At 52.9% G+C, this 20,821-nt stretch overlaps 1 protein-coding gene across 2 annotated transcripts; it reads left to right on the top strand.

The window, feature by feature from the left end:
• Positions 1-10,838: 10,838 nt before the first annotated feature.
• On the top strand, positions 10,839-20,605 carry NEURL3 (neuralized E3 ubiquitin protein ligase 3). Of its 2 annotated transcripts, none has more exons than XM_002691162.6 (4): positions 10,839-12,742; positions 16,297-16,782; positions 17,962-18,033; positions 18,940-20,605. In XM_002691162.6, the coding sequence occupies exons 1-4, from the start codon at positions 12,694-12,696 to the stop codon at positions 19,140-19,142; spliced, it is 810 nt and encodes a 269-aa protein (XP_002691208.1). In that variant the 5' UTR covers positions 10,839-12,693; the 3' UTR covers positions 19,143-20,605. The 2 variants fall into 2 exon arrangements, with proteins under 2 accessions (XP_002691208.1, XP_005212439.1); XM_005212382.5 differs by having other exon boundaries at positions 10,840-12,742; positions 18,943-20,605.
• Positions 20,606-20,821: the final 216 nt, after the last annotated feature.

The raw sequence follows: 20,821 nt of genomic DNA, 5'->3' as shown, positions 1-20,821 counted from the left end.
AATCAGTTCTGGTTTAACCTCTACTAGTTACTCAAACTTGAGCCTCAATTTCTGCATCTGAAACACACCCAAGTCACACAGCCAGTGGTGGCCGAGACCTGACTTGGTACTGCCAATGGCACCCAGGTATCCTGTGTACTTAGCACAGGGCCGCACATCAGGGGCCCAGGAAGCGTTTGCTGACTGTCCCACTGAAGGACGCAGTGAGTTAATGAAGGTCTTGGAGAGGTCGCACACGGGGTGGGCACAGGGGACTGGTGTCCGCTCACAGGTGAGAGAGTGAAGTGCAGGGTGGTGCCTGGAGCACTTGCTCGCAGTTAGTCACCCCAAGACCCACCTCCGCCCCCACCAAAGTCAACCCTCAGGACAAGTGAGACCCCTGGAAACAGGATTTGAAGACCTGTCTTCCTTGCATATATTTTCACACATAATCAGGAGCTGAGAGAGGCAGCAAAAGTCAGTGGGTCCACGGCCCAGGGGGACAGACACCCAGCTGTTAAGCCCTTTATCCCAGGAGGATGGGTCCGTTCTTATCTTGCATCTGGAAGCTCAAGGGGAGGGTGGAGAGTCCCCTAGGAGACAGAATAGGCTGGCGCCCGCTCTGGTGCCGGACACCTGGGGTCGTCTCTCTGCCGGGGTGGAGGGAGTGCCAGGGGGTCTGGAGGGTGGTCACCCCTTGTCTGAGGGCTGTGCCCAGGGCCCGGGCAGTGGACACAGTGACAAGGGCCAACACGAGCAATGGCAGTTGGCAAAAGCTCAAACGAGTGGAAAATAGCTTTTTAAAAATATATATGTATTTATTTATTATTTCTTTGTTTGGCTCTTAGTTGTGGCACACGGGATCTAGTTCCTTGACCAGGGCCTCTGCGCTGGGGGCTTGGAGTCTTAGCTGAGGGACCACAGGGAAGTCCCGGAAGAAAGACATTTCTTACTTTCTGTGTTATTTCGGCTTTAGTGTGGGGCCAGAAGGCCCTCCGAGGGAAACTTGAAAAATTCTTCTGGAAAGCTCTGGAATGGGTCTTCCTGGCCAGCAGAGGGCGTTCTCAGCAACACCGACTCCCCTCACCACCCACCCTCACAACGGATACCCGAGGCTGGGGACCCAGGAGACGCGTCCCCAGGGTGCACCTGTGCTCAGCAGGGGCTCCCTGGGCAAAGCTCTCTCCTCCCTTCACCCTGTGCTCCTGGCTGCCGCCCCCTCTTACCAGCACCCTGTGACCGCTCCTCTCACTCCAATATTCCTTCTCTCCTGTGGCAACAGCCAGCCCCCACTCCTACCTGGACACAGAACTGTCCAGAATAAAGGCTGCCTTCCTAGGCTCTGTGGTGGGATGTGGCCGGTGGGATGTGAGCTGGAGTAAGGGCCTGGGTGAGCCTTGTTGTTCATTCGCTCAGTCATGTCCAACTCTTTGCGACCCCATGGGCTGCATCACACCAGCTTCCCTGTCCTTCACCATCTCCCGGAGCCTGCTCAAACTCATGTCCACTGAGTCGGTGATGCCATCCAACCATCTCATCCTCTGTCGGCCCCTTCTCCTCCTGCCCTCAATCTTTCCCAGCATCATGGTCTTTTCCAGTGAGTTGACTCTGCATCAGGTGGCCAAAGTATTGGAGTTTCAGCTTCAGCATCAGTCCTTCCAATGCATATTCAGGATTGATATCCTTTAAGATTTACTAGTTTGATCTCCTTGCAGTCCAAGGGATTCTCAAGAGTCTTCTCCAACACCACAGTTCAAAAGCATCAGTTCTTTGGTGCTCAGCCTTCTTTATGGTCCAGCTCTCACATCCATACATGACTACTGGAAAAACCATAGCTTTGACTAGACAGACAATAATAGAATGGGAAAGACTAGAGATCTCTTCAACAAAATTAGAGATACCAAGGGAACATTTCATGCAAAGATGGGCACAATAAAGGACAGAAACAGTATGGGCCTAACAGAAGCAGAAGATACTAAGAAGAGGTGGCAACCTTCCTGGCTCTGCCCTAAAAAGGAAGGGGCAAGCCCGTGCCCCTCCTGAGCCCTTTCCTCCTGCTGCTGGCACAAGGCTAATGGGCAGGCACTCTGGGCCATGTGGAGGAGACAGGACCCCAGTGAGGAAGAGTACATGTTAGAAGCAGCCTGGCCCGGGATCTCCCTGGTGGTCCAGTGGTGAAGATGGCTCGCTTCCACTGGCTAGGGCACGGACTCATTCCCTGTTTGGGGAACTGAGATCCCACATGTTATGGGACATGGCAGAAAACAACAGCAAACACGTGGGCTGGCTCATGATGGCTTCAGGGTGGAAGTCCCCTTCCACTTGGACTTGGTAGGAAATGGAACATATCCTAAGCAATTCTGAGCCTCTGTTACAGCCTATTGGATGCAGCTGCCCCCTGGCTTCCACCTCCACCCCTGACCTCGGACCTCCTCTCCAACCACTGACCTCCTTCCCAACAAACCCAATGGCCTCTTCCCAGCTGTCATCCCACCTGACCCCTGGACTGAGCTCGGCCACCTCCAGTTCCTCCCTCTGGGCTCACCCTTAGCTTCTGGATGCCAGGCACCTCCCCTGTCTCTGATGTTCCTCTCCATGTCCTTTGAGGGCCCTTATTCCTGTGCTTGTCCCTGACGTGTTGGTTTTCCCAAATGCCGTCTGGGGTCATTTTGGGGATAAGGGCTAGACTGACCTTTTAAATGGAAGGGTTGAGTAGGGGATACTGTTATGGCAGCTCACTCCAGTATTCTTGCCTGGGAAATCCCACGGACAGAGGAGCCTGGCGAGCTACAGTCCCTGGGGTTGCAATGAATTGGACTCGACTTAGCGCGTAAACCACCACTGTCTACCAGACTCCAAGTCGCGTATTTTCTCCTGGTTGGACATTGCCCATGCCACACGCTGAACTCGTGCAAATGTCTGTGGGCCACTGTTCCACTCATGACGGCGGGCTGGGCTTCTCCCTCTGCCCCACCAGTTATCTTCCTCAGTTTCCCAAACTGGGCTCCTTAGAGTCATCTCTATGGGGCTCACGATTGGCCCTCACCCTTTTGCTCATCTGTGTCCTGGCACACACACAACTCCTTTTCCAAACCAGCGGCTTGGACTGGTGGTGCCCCTGCCTGGGAGAGCTGCCTGAGCCAGGGTCTGCCCTGGCCATGCTGGGTCGGGGCTCCACGGGGCCCTGGAGATGCAGAGTACTGGTGACTCACTCCCCAGTGAACTCATCTGGGGCCCCGGGGACCCTGCCCTGCAGCAGGAAGACTATTGGGCAGACTCAAGACCCCAAGAAAGGCACCAGTGTCCCTCCAGCGAGGAGAGAGCTGCCCCTTTAATGGTGAGAGCTGGTGTTTACTGACGGAGCTGTTGCTGGGGCTAAGCACTCACCCATTGCATCCTCCTCTCAGCCCCCAAGATGGGTTCTTCATCCCCACCTTGCAGCTGAGAAAGCTAAGGCTCAGGAAGGCAAGCAGCTAGTCCAAAGGGTTAGGTTGTTAAGCGGTAGCCCTGTCTGGCTCCAAAGAGTGCGCGCTTACCCTCACCCACTTCCTTGTCCTCCCTGCCTGGTAACTATGGAGGGTTTATCAGATTCCCCCTGCTCGACACCTCGGCACTGGCACCGCTGCCAGGCAGATCTCACGCACAACGGGAGAACTGGTGACTCCTCTAGTTGAATCCCCAGCACTGGCTTCTCGCGCTTCTACATCTGCCTGGATCCTCAGGTGCCCTCCAGCCATCTGACCTGAAGGTTCACACATCTCGAGCTCTCTCTATATCTTGAACTCCCGTGTCCCTCCCCTGTAGCTGGCAGTGCCTCCACTTTCCCGGGAGCTCTGCCCCTGTTCTCATCACCTTCTTGCCGTCCCCAGCTCATCACCCGCTAGCAGCTCTCCTCCCCTGCCCTCAGCCCTCCTGGCAGCTCTCCTCCCCTGCCCTCAGCCCTCCGTTGTCCTGCCTTTGGGTTGTTCTTTTCTGTTTAAATCTTTCCCCGGAGGAAATTGCTCCAGACCCCTTCACCCAAAGCTCCTGTTCGGAATCCTTTAGCGAGTCCCTATTTTCTACAGAATAAAGCCCATACCCTCCTTAGCATGGCCTCTGTGAGCAAGTTCCCTGCTTTCGCCTCTCTCCACACACTGGAGGACCCCTGCCCCACTGCCCTGAGCTGGACAGTGCTACGTGACCATTCTCCTTCTGTTTTTTAAATTTTATTTATTTATTTTTAATTGAAGGATAATTGTTTTGCAGAATTTTGTTGGTTTCTGCCAAACATCAACATGAATCAGCCATAGGTGTACATATGTCCCCTCCCTTTTGAACCTCCCTCCCGCCTCCTTCCCCGTCCCACCCCTCAAGGTTGTTATAGAGCCCTGGTTTGAGTTCCCTGAGTCACAGGGCAAATTCTCATCGACCATTTTACATTCGATAATGTATGTTTCCATGTTATCCTCTTCTTACATCCCTCCTTCATCCTTAATAATATAACCCTGTGTTTATCTGCTCCCTCAATAAAGACTACATCTCTGTTTCCCTTGCAGCTATTTGTGGTCATGTGACAAAATTCTGGCCAATAAAGTGTCAACAAAAGTGTTACATAAATCCTCCCATGTGTCGACTTAACAAGGAGCTGAATTAGCTGAGAGGAATGCCTTGGGGATCTTTCCCCTTCCTCCTACCTGGAATGCTGATGTCCTGGCTGGAGCTCCAGCAGCCTCTTTGATCCGTAAAGTGACCTTGAGGATGAAGGCTATTACTAGAATAGTGGAGAAGAAAAATAGAGAGAACCTGGATTCCTTATGGCCATAGGGCTGTCACAATTACTTGCAACTTATTTTGTGTGAAAAAGGGATGAACATGTCTCATTTAAGCCACTATTCTTTTGGGCATTCTGTTATATGTAAGCAGTCCTAATTTTAATTGATACAACCAGAGGGCACTGTGTGTGCACAATCGCACTTCTGCGCCTTTACACGTGTGGCTTCTTCTTCCCGGAGTGCTTTTCTTTCTCCTACTGCTGTTTAAAGTCTAGTGATCTTTCAGGGATCAATTTTTAATATCTGTTGTTTTGCAAAATCACCCATTCCTGTGCATAAGAGCTCCCCACTGAACCCATGGTCTTCACAGCCCTCAATGTGGCCTTCTTGTAACACTTCTTTAAGTATCAGGGTGAACTTGAGTTGACTAAAGGTCAGGTACTAGGCTTTCTTCGTTCTCTGGTCACTTGGAAAAAAAGAACAGTGCTTGGCACTTAATAGTTTGTGACTCCATGGACTATAGTACACCAGGCCTTCCTGTCCGTCACCAACTCCCGGAGTTTACCCAGACTCATGTCCATTGAGTCGGCGATGCCATCCAACCATCTCATCCTCTGTTGTCCCCTTCTCCTCCTGCCTTCAATCTTTCCCAGCATCAGGGTCTTTTGTAACAAGTCAGCTCTTCACATCAGGTGGCCAAAATGTTGGAGCTTCAGCTTCAATATCAGTCCTTCCAATGAATATTCAGGGTTGATTTCCTTTAGAATAGACTGGTTTGATCTCCTTGCAGTCCAAGGGACTCTCAAGAGTCTTCTCCAACACCACAGTTCAAAAGCATCAATTCTTCAGCACTCAGCCTTCTTTATAATCCAACTCTCACATCCGTACATGACTACTGGAAAAACCATAGCTTTAACTAGATGGACCTTTGTTGCCAAAGCAATGTCTCTGCTTTTTAGTCTGCTGCCTAGGTTGGTCATAGCTTTTCTTCCAAGGAGCAAGCATCTTTTAATTTCAAGGCTGCAGTCACCATCTACAGTGATTTTGGAGCCCCCCCAAAATAAAGTCTGTCACTGTTTCCATTGTTTCCCCATCTATTTGTCGCATAGTGATGGGACTGGATGCCATGATCTTAGTTTTCTGAATGTTGAGTTTTAAGCCAACCAAAATGGTATGGACCTAACAGAAGCACAAGATATTAAGAAGAGCTGGCAACAATACACAGAAGAACTGTACAAAAAAGATCTTCATGACCCAGATAATCTTGATGGTGTGATCACTCACCTAGAGCCAGACATCCTGGAATGTGAAGTCAAGTGGGCCTAAGGAAGCATCACTATGAACAAAGCTAGTGGAGGTGATGGAATTCCCGTTGAGCTATTTCAAATCCTGAAAGATGATGCTGTGAAAGTGTTCCACTCAATATGCCAGCAAATTTGGAAAACTCAGCAGTGGCCACAGGACTGGAAAAGGTCAGTTTTCATTCCAATCCCAAAGAAAAGCAATGCCAAAGAATGCTCAAACTACCGCACAATTGCACTCATCTCACACACTAGCAAAGTAATGCTCAAAATTCTCTGAGCCAGGTTTCAACAGTATGTGATCCATGAACTTCCAGATGTTCAAGCTGGATTTTGAAAAGGCAAAGGAACCAGAGATCAAATTGCCACATCCATTGGATCATCAAAAAAGCCAGAGAGTTCCAGAAACATCTACTTTTGCTTTATTGACTATGCCAAAGACTTTGACTGTGTGGATCACAACAAACTGTGGAAAATTCTTCAAGAGATGGGAATACCAGACCACGTGACCTGCCTCTTGAGAAACCTGTATGCAGGTCAGGAAGCAACAGTTAGAACTGGACATGGAAAAAGATTGGTTCCAAATCGGGAAAGGAGTATGTCAAGGCTGCTTATTTAACTTCTATGCAGAGTACATCACGGAAAATGCCAGGCTGGATGAAGCACAAGCTGGAATCAAGATTGCTGGGAGAAATATCAATAACCTCATATATGCAGATGACACCACCCTTATGGCAGAAACCGAAGAAGAACTAAAGAGCCTCTTGATGAAAGCGAAAGAGGAGAGTGAAAAAGTTGGCACTTAGTAAGTGTTCAATAAATATCTGTTGAACACATACACAGACATAAATGACATCCTCAGGGCAGTGCCAGTCTTCGCAGCACAGACACCCTGAAGATGTGTGTGTGATGCGTGGGGCACAGGGCAAAGGGAGACAGGAAACCAAAAGAGGGGAGGGTGTGCCCCGCCTTGCCCCCGCCTCTGAGCTGCCGCTGCCCCCTCAGCCAGGCCTCATCCCTGGCTCCCCTCTCCGGCCGGCTCCACACCCACAGGGTGGAGGGGGCCCAGGGCAGGGGAAGCTGCCGCAGAATCAGGACCCAGGAAGGTCTGGACAGGGCAGCAGTGTGGAAGTAAGAGCACAGACTTAACTAGGGGCTGACGACTTTGCTGGCAACCCTAGCCTTCCTCTCTGACCTCTGGACCTCTGGGTGGGGGTCCAGCTACTCACCAAAAGGATGTGGTGGACTCCAAAGAATTTCTAGGAGGCTCATAGACAGGAAGCAAGTGGGCAGAGAGAGCCAGGGCCTGGGAACAAAGCTGGGAGCCTTTGTGGTCCCGACCATTTCTTTCCAGCGTATTAGATCCACGGTCAGTTCCATGTCTCTCCACCAGGCGGCAGTGCTAGCCAAGCTCTCTGATTTTAGGGCAGATTTTTCCAAGGGCGTGTGGATGCTTCCTCCACTGTTCATCCTCTCACTGAGAATCAAGAGTCTGGTATTCACCCAGGAGTGGAATCGCTGGGTTGTGAGGTCGGCTGATGGACAATTTTTAAAGAAACGGCCACACTGCACTGTTTGGCACTGACAAATCCTTGCTGACTACCTACCGTGTAGACAGCCCTGATTATTCTAAGGGCTGGTCTCCGGCCTGGCAGCCCCCTTGTCTCTGAGATTTCCACCTGTCAGGTAACAGCTGAGCACAGGCAAGGGGTCTCAGGGGGCCCCAACAGCTGACACAGAGGCTGGGCTGCCTAGCAGAGTCTCAGATCGGCTGGATTCCCACTGGCTTCCCATTTCTGCTCAGTGGCAGGCTGGTGTGAACCCTAGGCAAGACCCCAGCTCTCTTGGCTGTGTGATGGGGACTAACACATCTGTCCAGAAGCTTCTCGGAGCACTTGAGGCATCTTAGGAGATGACCCGGGAACACCCCTTTGTAATGATGAGGGTCTGGGCAAACTGATGATTGATTGCCAGTGAATGGACCCTGGTGGGGGGAGGGAGAGTCTGTGGGGAGCTTCAAGGTGAGGGAGGAGGGGCAGAGTCCTCAACCCCTCTGACTTCTAGTCCTGTGAGCGCCCCTCCTGGCTTTGAGGATGCCACTCGACTTTGTGGGCTCACCCCTCCTGCAGTACCAATTATAGCCAGCAGGGGACCACCTCAGAGGACACCCTCCTCTTAGAGGGCCTGTCTCTGTTCAGTAGCTAAGTCCAGTCGGACTCTGTGACCCCATGGATTGCAGCACTTCAGACTCCTCTGTCCCTCACTATCTCCTGGAGTTTGCTCAGATTCATGTTTATTGAGTTGATGATACTATATAATCATCTTCTGCCTCCCCTTTCTCCTTTTGCCTTCAGTCTTTCCCAGCATCAGGGTCTTTTCCAATGAGTCAGTTCTTCGCATCAGGTGGCCAAAGTATTGGAGCTTCAGCTTCAGCATCAGTCCTTCCAATGAATATTCAAGGTTGATTTCCTTTAGGATTGACTGGTTTGATCTCCTTCTATTCCAAGGGACTCTCAAGAGGCTTCTCCAGCACTATAATTTGAAGGCATCAATTCTTGGGTACCCAGCCTTCTTTATGGTCCAACTCTCACATCCATACAAAACTACTGGAAAAACCATAGCTTTGACTATATGGACCTTTGCCAGCAAAGTGAGGTCTCTGCTTTTTAATACACTATCTAGGTTTGTCATAGCTTTCCTTCCAAGGAACAAGAGTCTTTTTTTTTTTTTTCATGGCTGCAGTCATGGTCCTCAGTGATTTTGGAGCCCAAGAAAATAAAATCTGTCACTGCTTCCACTTTTCCCCCTTCTATTTTCCATGAAGTAATGGGACTAGATGTCATGATCTTAGTTTTTTGAACATTTGAGTTTTAATCCAGCTTTTTCACTTTCCTCTTTCACCTTCATCAAGAGGCTCTTTAGTTCCTCTTCACTTTCTGCCATTAGAGTGCTATCATCTGCATATCTGAGGTTGTTGATATTTCTCCTGGCAATCTTGATTTTGGCTTGTGATTCATCCAGCCCAGGATTTCATATGATGTACTCTGCCCAGATGTTAAATAAGCAGGGTGACAATATACAGCCTTATGGTATTCCTTTCCCAATTTGTAACCAGTTCCTTGTCCCTTGTCCTATGCTAACTGTTGCTTCTTGACCCACATATAGGTTTCTCAGGAGACAGGTAAGGTGGTCTGGTGTTCCCTCTCTTTAAGAATCTTCCAGTTTGATGTGCACAATTAAGGCTTTAACGTAGTCAATGAAGCAGAAGTTTTACTGGAACTCTCTTGCTTTTTCTATGATCCAGTGGATGTTGGCAATTTGATCTCTGGTTCCTCTGCCTGTTCTAAACTCAGTTTGTATATCTGAAAGTTCTTGGTTCACATACTGCTCAAGTTCATGGACCTAACATTCCAGGCTCCTATGCAATATTGTTCTTTACGGCACTGGACCTTACTTTCACCACCAGACACATCTACAAGTGAGTGTCATTTCTGCCTTGCCCCAGCCACATCATTCTTTCCGGAGCTACTAGTAATTGCCCTCTGCTCTTCCCCAGTAGCACACTGGACACATTCCAACCTGGGGCGGGGGGGTGCATCTTCTGTTCTCATGTCTTTTTGCCTTTTCATACTGTTATGGGATTCTTGCAGCAAGAATACTACAGTGGTTTGCCATTCTCTCCTCCAGTGGACTATGTTTCGTCAGAACTCTTCACAATGACCTGTTCTTCTTGGGTGGCCCTGCATGGCATGGCTCATAGCTTCTCCAAGTAACTCAAGACCCTTTGCCAGGAGAAGGTTGCGGTCCATGAAGGGGCCAGTCAATGTCTTCCTGAAACAAGTATTTACAACAGCCTTGCGGCCAGGCAGGTGTCCTGGAGGGAAGGGTGCAGTCTCCATCGTGGGGGGGCCTCCACTTCACACTCAGGCAACCAGTCAGCAACTATCCATGAGCCCCTACCGGTGCCAGTGAGATGGGGAAGATGTTAGTAGCAACTGAGTGCTCAGAGGGGCCATGGCCTGGGGGAGGATCGTGGAGCCTGCCCAGCATGGCGGATAAGGCACCCGCTCTCCAGCCAGACACCTGGGGCCACACCCTGGCCTTTTGCTTCTGATTCTGAGCAAGTTGCTTCACCTCCTTGTGCCTCCGTTTCCCCATTTGTAAAGTGAGAATGATTACCATAAGAAGGATGTTTTCAAGAAGTTGCCATGAGGATTAGCAAGTTAATACAGTACTGGACTTAGAACAGTAGTGTTTGTTATTAATAAACAAATAAACTGGAGGTGGGACTTCCCTGGTGGTTCAGTGGTTAAGGATCTGCCCGCCAGCGCAGGGGACATGAATTCTGTCTCTGGTCCAAGAAGATTCCACATGCCTCGGGGCAACTAAGCCCGTGCCTCACCTATCGAGCCTGTGCTCTAGAGCTCCAGCTCTGCAACAAAAGAAGCCACCGCGACGAGAAGCCTGAGCACCGCAACGAAGAGGAGCCCGTGCTTACTGCAGCTCGAGAAAGCCGACTCACAGCAACAAAGACCCATTGCAGCCAAAGATTAAAATTAGAAACAATAAAAATTATTCAAACAAAAAAACCTGGGGAATGTGTGATGGGAGGGAAGGCCTCAGCACCCCAGGCCCTGGATTTGAATTCTCAGAACGCCCACCCCACCGAGGTCCTGAAGAGGAGGCCATACCACCTCAGCCTGCTGGCACTGGGCGGGCTAACGTCCACAGCCTCTCCAGTAATTTTCCAGATGGACTGAGGCTCAAAGCCTGATTTCCCTGATAAGATACCATAACTATCTCTTTTATAGGAATGTGGTTTATCAAAAAGGTGCCCTTGGCTCAAGCTTACCCAAGGCAAACAGCCAGCCCTACAGGCAGGGTCAAGGTGGGGGTGGGGGGGAAAGGCGGCCTCTGACTCCAGCCCTAAGGCAGGATCCCTCCGACTCGGCCAGCAGGACCATCGGCCACCGACTCACCATGATTGCTCCTGACTTCTCACCAGTTTGCCTTTGACCTTAAAGACGGTTTCTAGAGAGACTGGCAGGGGGCTTGATGTGGAAGAGATGGTCCAGAGTCACAGCAACGCCTTCTGAAGTCAACCGAGGCCAAGCAGCTGTTAGCAGGACCAAAATCACGGCACACTGGGGCTGGCGGGGACCCACAGACCAGCGCATCCTGGTCTCCCGTCCTACACGTGGGGACACAGAGGCCTGCGGAGAGAAAGAGAGGTAAAACCAACACAGGAGACAAGCCCGGGTCCCCAAACACCCACCCTTTCCCCTCCTCACCCCGAGTCAAACTGCCCAGCCAACAGCACCACCATCCCCAGGGACATGCATGGGGCATATCCACCCCTTCAGCTGAGTTCCAAGCAGTCAGTGATCAGAGGGCTTGCCTGGTGGTCCAGGTGCTAAGACTCCAAGTTCCCAACTCAGGGGGCCCGGGTTCAACTCCTGGTGAGGGAATTAGATCCCACATGCTGCAACCAAGACCCGGAGCAGCCAAATACATAAATATTGAAAACAAAACCAAAGCAGAGTAGCCACTGCTGAGGGCCTCGGTCTAGGGCCAAGATACCCACAAGCATCCAAACTCACCTAGGGCCTGTCGCCTACAGTGGGCTCTACAGAACCACCTTGTTAGAAAGGCTGAATCCTACACCTGCCCCGAGCTTCTGACTCAATCTGCATCTTAATAAGATCCCCAGCAGGTTCCCGTGTTGCCATCTGAGAAGTACTAGGTTAGAGCAAGCCACTTTCCCTGCCACCAGCCTCAGTTTCTCTAACAGGAACAAAAGGGGCAAAAGATCTCTGACACCTCTTGCCAACACTAACACCCTGGGAGCTTGGCCTTGGGCACGACCCTCTGCGGGACTCTCTGTGTTCCATGGGGGATTCTGGGCAGTGCAATTCCAGTTCCAGCAAGCCTGGGGCGCAATCGACACCTCTGCTTGGCTCTTCTCTCAGCCAGAGACCCGGGCAGCTTTGAAGGTCCTGGAATGCAGTTAATTCATTTCAGCCCACTTCACCAACACTGATTAAACAAGCACCTCCTGTATACTGAGGTCAGTAGCAGTGAATCTCTCTCTACCCTGGGCTGTACATTAGAATCAGCTGTGGTGCTTGTACTTTTATTATTTTGGTTTTTGTTTATTTTATTTTACTTTTTTTTTTTTTGCCTCACTGTACGGAATGTGGGATCTTAGTTCCCTGACAAGGGATCAAACCTGTGTCTCCTGTAGTGGAAGCACAGAGTCTTAACCACTGGACAGCCAGGGAAGTCCCTGGGGGTGCTTTTAAACAAGGCCGATGCAGGGCTCCACCCCAGGCCACTGGAATCAAGGTCTCTGGGGGCAGGTCTGGGTACAGGTATTCATTAACACGACTCAGGCAATAATAATGCACAGCTGGTTGGTCGCAACTGGTCAGAAACAAGAGAGAAGGCTCCTCCACATTCGACCTCGGCCATCCTCCTGAGTCCCCGCTTCCTCCGGGCCAGCCAGCTGCACCGGCCTGTTGCAAACCAGAAGTCATCAGGAAATTCCCTGCAAACTCTAATTAATCATCAACGCTGTAATATGATCCTGGCCGCATGACAAAGGGACCTGCCGAATATCTTTGGGAAACCTGTCCCCTGGCCTTCTTCAGATCCAAGGACCCATGCCTGAGGAGCCCAGGCGGATGGGGGCCCAGATCTGCTCTCAGGCTGGTAAGTGCGAGCCCTGAGCTTTGTGCCTGGACCAGAAGGACAAGAGCAGAGGGGTGCTCTGTGTTTTCTGGGGTGGAAGACTCAGGAGATAGAGGTATAGTCAGTGGAAATATTGCTCAGAAGGAGTTTCTGATCCAGGCCAGGCTGCCCTAGGCAGTGAGCTGTTATGAGGCTGGGAGGTAGTGAAAACTTCCTTTCTCTGCAAGAACCCAATAGAGGCCGAGGAACTCGGGCCACAATCCCTGAAGTGATGCAAAGACCCTTATGACCCATTTGCCTTTCAGATCCTGTTGTGCGAGAGAAGACTGGCTGGGATGGGAAAGAGGGTAGAGTTTAGGGGGCCTGGTGGAAGACCAGGGTCCCAGCTCGCCTTCACAGAGCTGTGGGGACCTTTTCTGCCCAGTCACTTCTCCCTGGAGGCTGTTTCCTCATCCGCAGGCTGGGGGCCAATGCCCCCATCCTGCCGGTTACAGAGCTGCCAGAAGCACAGACCACAGGGTCACCAGGCTCAGTGGCTCTCTGCCAGTCTCACCTGAGGTCACAACTTTGCCTTACTGTGTGGGGCGGGGATTGGAGAGCTGGGTCTCTTACGACTACTAGAGATCTGGACCACACATCCCTGCTCCCAGAGCCTGAACTCTGCGCCTTCCCAAGCAGAAGGACCCATAGCGCTTGACTCCGTAGTAACCATAGTAACCTAGGTTCCCGGGCACCAGCAGCAGGGGGCACCTGGATCAAGGGGCTGGGGTGGGCCAAGCCACCGCTGCCAATGCTGCAGCAGCAGCTAGTGTTTGGATTTCCGGGCAGTGCTGCTGCCATGGAGGCAGCGCAGGATGCAGGGTGAGGAGCTGGGCCGGGGCTCCCTGACTTCCAGCTGCACAACCACCTCCCCGAGCTCAGTTTCCTCCGAGTGCTTCCCTGGCGCGTGGCCGGGAGTCTGTAAGGCACTTGATAGGTGTCAGGAGAGGCTTGGTGACTGGAGGGGTGTGAGGATGAAGATGAAGATCTGGGGAGGTCCTCACTGAGCCTGGTCATTTACATTCCAAGAGCCTTTCTGCAAATTCTCTGGTTGGAATCCGCCTGTCCAGAGGGCAGGACACCCAAAAGGCCATGACTGTGCTCCCTGCTCCCCAGCACCCAGGGGGCCCTTATTGCCAAGCCAGTGCACAGTGGGGGCCTAGGGGAGGCAGGCGGAGTAGTTGGGGAGGGTCCCCCATGGGCAACTCCGCCTCAGGAGCCTCAGGATGCTGCCTGAAAGTGGGGCTGATGAGAATAGCCACCTGCAGGCATAAAGTGCTCAGAACTCCCTGCCCAGCTGGCTGGGGACAAGCCTACTCGCTGGGCCACACTTGGCCAGTGCCCACCTCTGCCTCGCCCCAACCCAGGAGCAGGCTGGACTGGGTCATCTGGGTCAAAGAACAGGAGGAGCCCTGCCAGCCAGCCTTGGAGAAGGGGTACTATCCAGAGCCAGCCCCAAACTCAGGCACAGAGCCCCGTGCAAAGCAGAGGAAGGGGCCCCGTGGGCAGATGCAGTTCTGCCAGACTGGCAGTACACGGGTGGCTGTCATTGCCACTCAACCTTGGCTTTTTGCCGTGAACAACTAACACAGCCGTACAGGACCTCACATGTGGAAAGGCTGACCCCCAAGGAGCCCTGTGTGCCTTTCGAGGGCCACACTCAGGCCACTGCTGAGACAGTGAGTGGAGCCCAGACGGGCAGCTGGGAGAAGCAGCACAGTCCGCTGGGCCCTGGTGTCCTGTGCGGCACTGTGAGCCCCTCGGCCTCCCTCCTCTAACTGGTGACATGAGGACATAGCCCCCACGGGCCAGTGGGAAACTCCTGAGACAGGGGTAAGCTTTGCAAACTGTCAAATTCCTGTAGAGGACTAGGTCTGCTTCTCCTAGGGTCCTCAGGGCCCCCTGCCCTGCTGAGGGACGCACGCACCCAGCAATCCCATCAGTTGCGTCTTTGGCTCCTGCCCCACTGCTCCCAGAGCCGGTGGAGGTCAGGGATGGACTCGCTGTGACCTTGAGGGTGTGCCTGACCAAATCGAGCCTCCCCTCCTGGTGCCTGGCTGACACCTTGCAAACATATGAGTGTCAGAGAGGAGGGCAGGGATTGTGTGCCCCCTGCATTGACTGGAAGCGTGGAGTCTTAACCACTGGACCACCAGGGAAGTTCCCTGGCTCAAGTTTTGATTGAATTCATCTCTTTATATTTTCAGCCTCCCTCCTCCAACCCAGAAAAAGCAGGGTCAGGAGGGGAGAGGGAGAGAGCTAAGGCCTGGGGAGCTGGCTAAGCGCCCTTCTTGGGGCAGGAAGCTCCACCAGCTTCCTTCAGGCCTCTGGGACTGAGAGGAAGGGCTGCCTAGCAAGGAGCTTTCCCGTCCCAGCTGCCAAGTGGAGGCAAGTCAGGAAGTCCCCTGCTTTCAAAGCGTACCCAGGCCTTGGCTGGGCCCAGGTCACAATTCTGAGGGGCTGAGCTGGGACCCCTTTTCCGGGTTTCACACCGTCACTACTTTGGGAGTTACCAGGCTCCTTCTCTTGCCTGGAAAATCCCATGGACGGAGGAGCCTGGTGGGCTGCAATTCATGAGGTCGCGAAGAGTCGGACACGACTGAGCGACTTCACTTTCACTTTTCACTTTCTTGCACTGGAGAAGGAAATGGCAGCCCACTCCGGTGTTCTTGCCTGGAGAATCCCAGGGACAGGGGAACCTGGTGGGCTGCCATCTATGGGGCTGCACAGAGTCGGACACGACTGAAGTGACTTAGCAGCAGCAGCAGGCTCCTTCTTTCTCTCCCAGGATGAGAGAAGTCACTCTTACTTGGGGGTGAGGCCGGTTCTCTGTGGCAAAGTCAGAAAGTCACACAAGCAGACTGGAAAACTCAGCCGCCGCCCACCCCCCACCCCACCCTGCAGAATTAGAGCCGACCACAAACAGCATGCCAGCCCATCTCCTCTCAGCCTGTTTCTAGATACAGACGGGCTATACAGGTGTAAACGTGTGAGTGATACACGTATAAATACATGTGTCAAGCAAAAGCAACCTGCTCTCTTTAGTTAATGGCAATAACAACCATCACCAGGTATCCAGAACGTCAACAGTTCCTTTAATTTTTACAACATCCCTAAGGGAGGGAGGGATTCCCTGGTGGCTTAAGTGGTAAACAATCTGCCTGTAATGCAGGAAACCAGGAATGGATCCCTGGGTTGGGAAGATCCCATGGCAACCCAATTCCAGTATTCTTGCCTGGAAAATTCCATGGACAGAGGCGCCTGGTGGGCTACAGTCCATAGCTCTCAAAGAGTCGGACAGGACTCTGACTAAGCAGCAGCAAGGGAGGGAAACTGAGGCTTGGCAAGAGTCAGGAGAGAACTATGATCCCAGAAGGCAAAGCGGGTTCCCCACTGGTTCTAAGAAGGTCTCTGGAGTGGGGATGGGGGGAGAGCAGGGACAGTGTCCCCAGGGACATGGGTTGGTGGAAATGCCCCTTTCCCCTGGTGGGGAGGGCTCCAGCCCACCTGCATTGACGCCCCCGCCCCCTCCGCAGATGCCGAGTCTCCCCGAGAGGCGCTCCGCTTCCATGCCCAGGCGGTGGGCGCACAGGTGCGCCTGGATGCTGAGCGGAGCACCGCGTACAGGCGCGCCACGTTCCACGACGGCATCGTGTTCAGCCAGCGGCCGGTGCGGCTGGGAGAGCGCGTGGCGCTGCGCTTGCTGTGGCACGAGCACGGCTGGCTGGGCGGCCTCCGCGTGGGCTTCACGCGCCTGGACCCCGCGCGCGTGTCCGCGCCCAGCCTGCCGCCCTTCTTGTGCCCGGACCTGGAGCAGCAGAGTCAGACCTGGGCGGCCATGCTGCCTGACGGCCGCGCGAGCCCGGGGGACGTGGTGCGCTTCTGGGTGAACCGCCGGGGCCAGATCTTCGCCCAGGTCAACTCGGGGCCCCAGCGGCGGCTGCGCGAGGGCGTGCTCATGGGTGCCCCGCTCTGGGCCGTGATGGACCTGTACGGGACCACCAAGGCCATCGAGCTGCTAGGTGAGTCCAGGGCTGGGGACCCAGGCACCGTCCCTGGGAATGCGGGCGGGGAGGCGGCGGCTCCGGTGGTACCTCACCCGCATAGAGAGTCGGGGGAACTGTTGTTTCTTTCATATGGAGTTTTTCCATCAGCTTCTGTCGGGGTATGAAGATGTTCGCTGGGGACCAGCCCCAGTCATAGGGAGGGCAACCCTGTTTTGAAGAACGAGAAGGCACGCCCAGCACCCCAAACATATGTCAGAGCAATAGTCCCTAGACTTTGTGGCACCAGGGGCCGGTTTCGTGGGAGACAGCTTTTCCACAGGAGGGGTGAGGGAAATGGTTTCGGGGTGATTCAAGCACATTGCATTTCTTGTGCACGTTATTTCTATTATTATTGCATCAGCTCCACCTCAGATCATCAGGCAACAGATCCCGGAGGTTGGGGACCCCTATGTGTTAGAGGGCTGGTCTCATTTACAAGAAAAATATATTCGGGGTGGGCTGGGTTTTGCAGTCAAAGTAGAAGTTTGCTGCAGACACAGGTGGCAACAAAGGGAACATAAGTGTGCGAGTTAGAGGTGGGCAAGAAGGCAGCCTGGTGGGGGCAAAGGTGAGATGTTCAGGCACCCAGTGGGGAAATGAGGACCACCTGAAAGGAGAGTGGATTTCAGAGGAGCAAGGGATACAGGGAGACTCATAAACAGAAGTGCTGGCATGCCTGGGCAGTGTTCCAGGGGCCTGCACAAGCATTCCAGTCCCCACCGCCCCGTGTGTTTGCTTTTCAAACTGCTTGTCACAGCTGCTCGAGCCTCACCCCTGGGGAGCCTGACTCGGTGGCCCGGAGGGCCCAGGCCCTGTTTTCCCACCTCCTCGGGGATTCTGTTGCACACCCGGTTTGGGGGCGGTGACTGATGCTGAAGATCTCTGCTCAGGCAGTGGCAGTGGGGCAGAGAGGAGCTGTCTGAAGGAAACGTGGATTAGGATGGAAAAGCTGCAGGTCCACAAATTCTCTGCTGGGTCCCACTGGGAAAGGGGTGGCCAGGACAGGGCTGGACCCCGGCTTGGAGCTGCAGCACTGCAACCCAGAGAAGAAAGGAGGTGGACGCTGTTGCTTTGGAGGCAGGGACTGGGGAGGTGGGTTGAATGGAAACACCCTGACTGCTTTCCCCAGGTCTTGACTTTCCCTTTCTGCCTTAGATCCTACAGCCAACGGCTTCCCCACAACCACGCCAAGGGTCCTCAGTGATGAGGCTCTGCCTGGGCCCAAAGGTGAGTGGCTTCCCTGAGCGCCAGGGACTCCCCAGGGCTCTAGAGCTAGGGAAGCTGGGTGAGACCCCAGCCCTGGGAACTCAGTTATGTCTTCCCAAATGCCATCAAGTCTCCCACAGCTCTAGGCCGAAACCTAAAAGCCATGTAACAGTTTTGCCTTCTAGGACGTTGGCTGGCTTCATAAGTTACCAGGCACACTCATGAACAGATGTTATTTTGTCTGCCTGCTTTTAAAAGAGCAATCCCTGTTCACAGAAAAAAAAAAAAAAAACTTTGCCAAGCAGAAATAAAATACATATTCAAGGATAAAAAAGGAAGTGAAACAAAACAAAACAAAACACACACACACCTCCCAAACTTCACATTGCCCATTAGGTAGATTTCCTCCTGGTATTTGTAATCATATATATATATATATATGGGCGGGAGTGGAGGAGGGTGTTTCCCAGGTAGCACTTGTGGTAAAGAATCTGCCTGCCAATGCAGGAGATGGTAGAAACATGCATTTGATCCCTGGGTTGGAAAGATCCCCTGGAAGAGGGCATGGCTACCCATTCCAGTGTTCTTGACTGGTGAATCCCGGGGACCGAGGAGCCTGGCAGGCTGTAGTCCATGGGGTCGCAGAGTCAGACACCACTGAAGTGACTAAGCACAGCACACCACACATGGGGAATTATCTGTGCTTGTTTTCCTTTTTTCTAAATTGGAATCTTATGCTGTGCATGTATGGACCTGACAGTTTTCTTCCCAACCTTTTCCACTGACTGCATGATGAGCATTCTCTTATGAGGTAGTCTTCTTCATACTTGGACCACGTACTTCTCTGTCCTGTGGCGATATGAGTGGGCTGCCCCCTCGTGGCCCCCTGGCACCCCTGACCTGTGTTGTCCCCTTTCCCTGCCCTAGCAGGAGAAGAGTGTGCCATCTGCTTCCACCAGGTTGCCAACACCTGCCTAGTCCCCTGTGGCCACACACACTTCTGCAGCTCCTGTGCCTGGAGGGTCTTCAGGGACACGGCCAGATGCCCCATGTGTCGCTGGGAGATCAAGGCGGTGGCCCCAGCTTGGGACCCTCTTGTTCTGGGTGCTGGAGATGGCCTCCCAGTATAGGTGCAGAGCTCTGAGCCCGGCCCCTGCCGACGGAGGAGGTGCAGCTCTGCCGTCCTTCTGGAGAAGAGTTGGCGATGCTGGTCAGCAGCAGGCGTGGCGGAGAGACGGCTCAAGGTCACAATGGCTCTACCCCTGGTCAGCAAGTTAGGGCCAGAGGAGCCAGGAGACGCCCTTTTCTGCCCACACCGGAACTACCTCCCTGGCTGGAGAAGGTGGCTGGCAATGGGCCAGCCAGGATCTCGCCCCTCTGCTTTGTCCCAGATTCATTGCTATGTGCCGAGGCTTTTAACTAGCCTTGGGGTTCAGCCACCATGGACCTGGCAACCCGTGGTACACCTAAGTCCAAGGAGTTCCAAGAACCCACCTGTGTCAGTGAGAAGGGCCTTTGTGTAGACAGGGAGGCTTGATCCCTGGTTTTATGCCTGAGGAAGTTAAGGCATATGTGCGTGTCTGGTGAAGCCTTGGCCACCTAGGGTATTGAGGAGCCTGGACCAGATGCAGGGAGCAGCTGGGTGGAATTTTTTTTTTGATTGAAGTATAGTTGATGTACAATATTGTATAAGTTACAGATGTACTGTTTAGTCATAATTCTTAAAGGTTATACTCCATTTGTCGTTATTATAAGACTCTTGGCTATATTCACCTGTTGCGCAATGTGTCCTTGTAGCTTACTTTATATCTAGTAGTTTGTACCTCTCAATCCCTACCCCTAAATTGCCTCTCCCCTGTTCCCTCTCCCCACTAGTAACCACACATTTTGGTGTGCTCATGAGGGGAGGGGCGCTCAGGGCTTTTTGACTCCATTATCTTGGCCTCTGTCTACCTGGTAGAATGTTCACAGTCTGTAGGGAAGCTAGGTCACTTCTACAAGTTCTCTGAGGACTTCCCTGGTCGTCCAGTGGTTAAGAATCTGCCTGCCAATGCAGGAGACACCAGTTCGATCCCTGGTCTGGGAATTAAGATCCCACATGCCGTGGGACCACTTGGCCCTTGGACTGCGACTACTGAGCCCACACGTTCTAGAACCCATGAGCCACAACTGCTGAAGCCCATGCGCCCTAGAGCCCGTGCTCCACACGAGAAGCTACCGCAACGAGAAGCCTCTGCACCGCAACTAGAGAGCAGCCCCAATTCACGACAAATAGAGAAAGGCCGCTCTCAGCAACCAAGAGCCGTGCGCTGCGACAGAACCCCAGTGCAGCCATACATAAACAAGTAAAGAGATAAATAGAAACTAATTAATTAAAAACAAGTCCTCTGTAAAGGGGATCAGCAGTCAGCTACCCCACCTTCCTTGCCCGGCAGTCATGAGATCCCAGCAAAACTGTGCATCTGAAGTCGAGCGGACCCTTCAGAGTGCACTGTTGTCGTGCTTACTGCCTTGCAATTTTTGAGATATCAAAATAAACTTTGTCTCTCGTGAGTGATCTCATAACGTGTACGTCCCCTTTGTTGCCATCAGCAGGAATGAGCAGGGTTGGGAGCTGGTCAGGATGCAGGGGCGTGGGGCCATGCCTTCCTGTCCCTCACAGGCACACCCTGGCCTTGCAGTGAGAGGGGCCTGGGCGCTCAGGCCTGTGGACTCTGTTCTGCTGAGCAGGTGAACAGGATGAGCCTACAGCTCCAGCCTTAAAGTTACAACCAGGCCCTGCCCTTGCCACCTTTGACTTGTGAGGCCT

This window comes from Bos taurus, chromosome 11 (genome assembly GCF_002263795.3).
Source record: "Bos taurus isolate L1 Dominette 01449 registration number 42190680 breed Hereford chromosome 11, ARS-UCD2.0, whole genome shotgun sequence".
Classification (NCBI taxonomy): Eukaryota; Metazoa; Chordata; class Mammalia; order Artiodactyla; family Bovidae; genus Bos; species Bos taurus.
The sequence above is the reverse complement of the archived record's forward strand: the minus strand, read 5'-3'. Positions and strand labels throughout refer to the sequence as shown.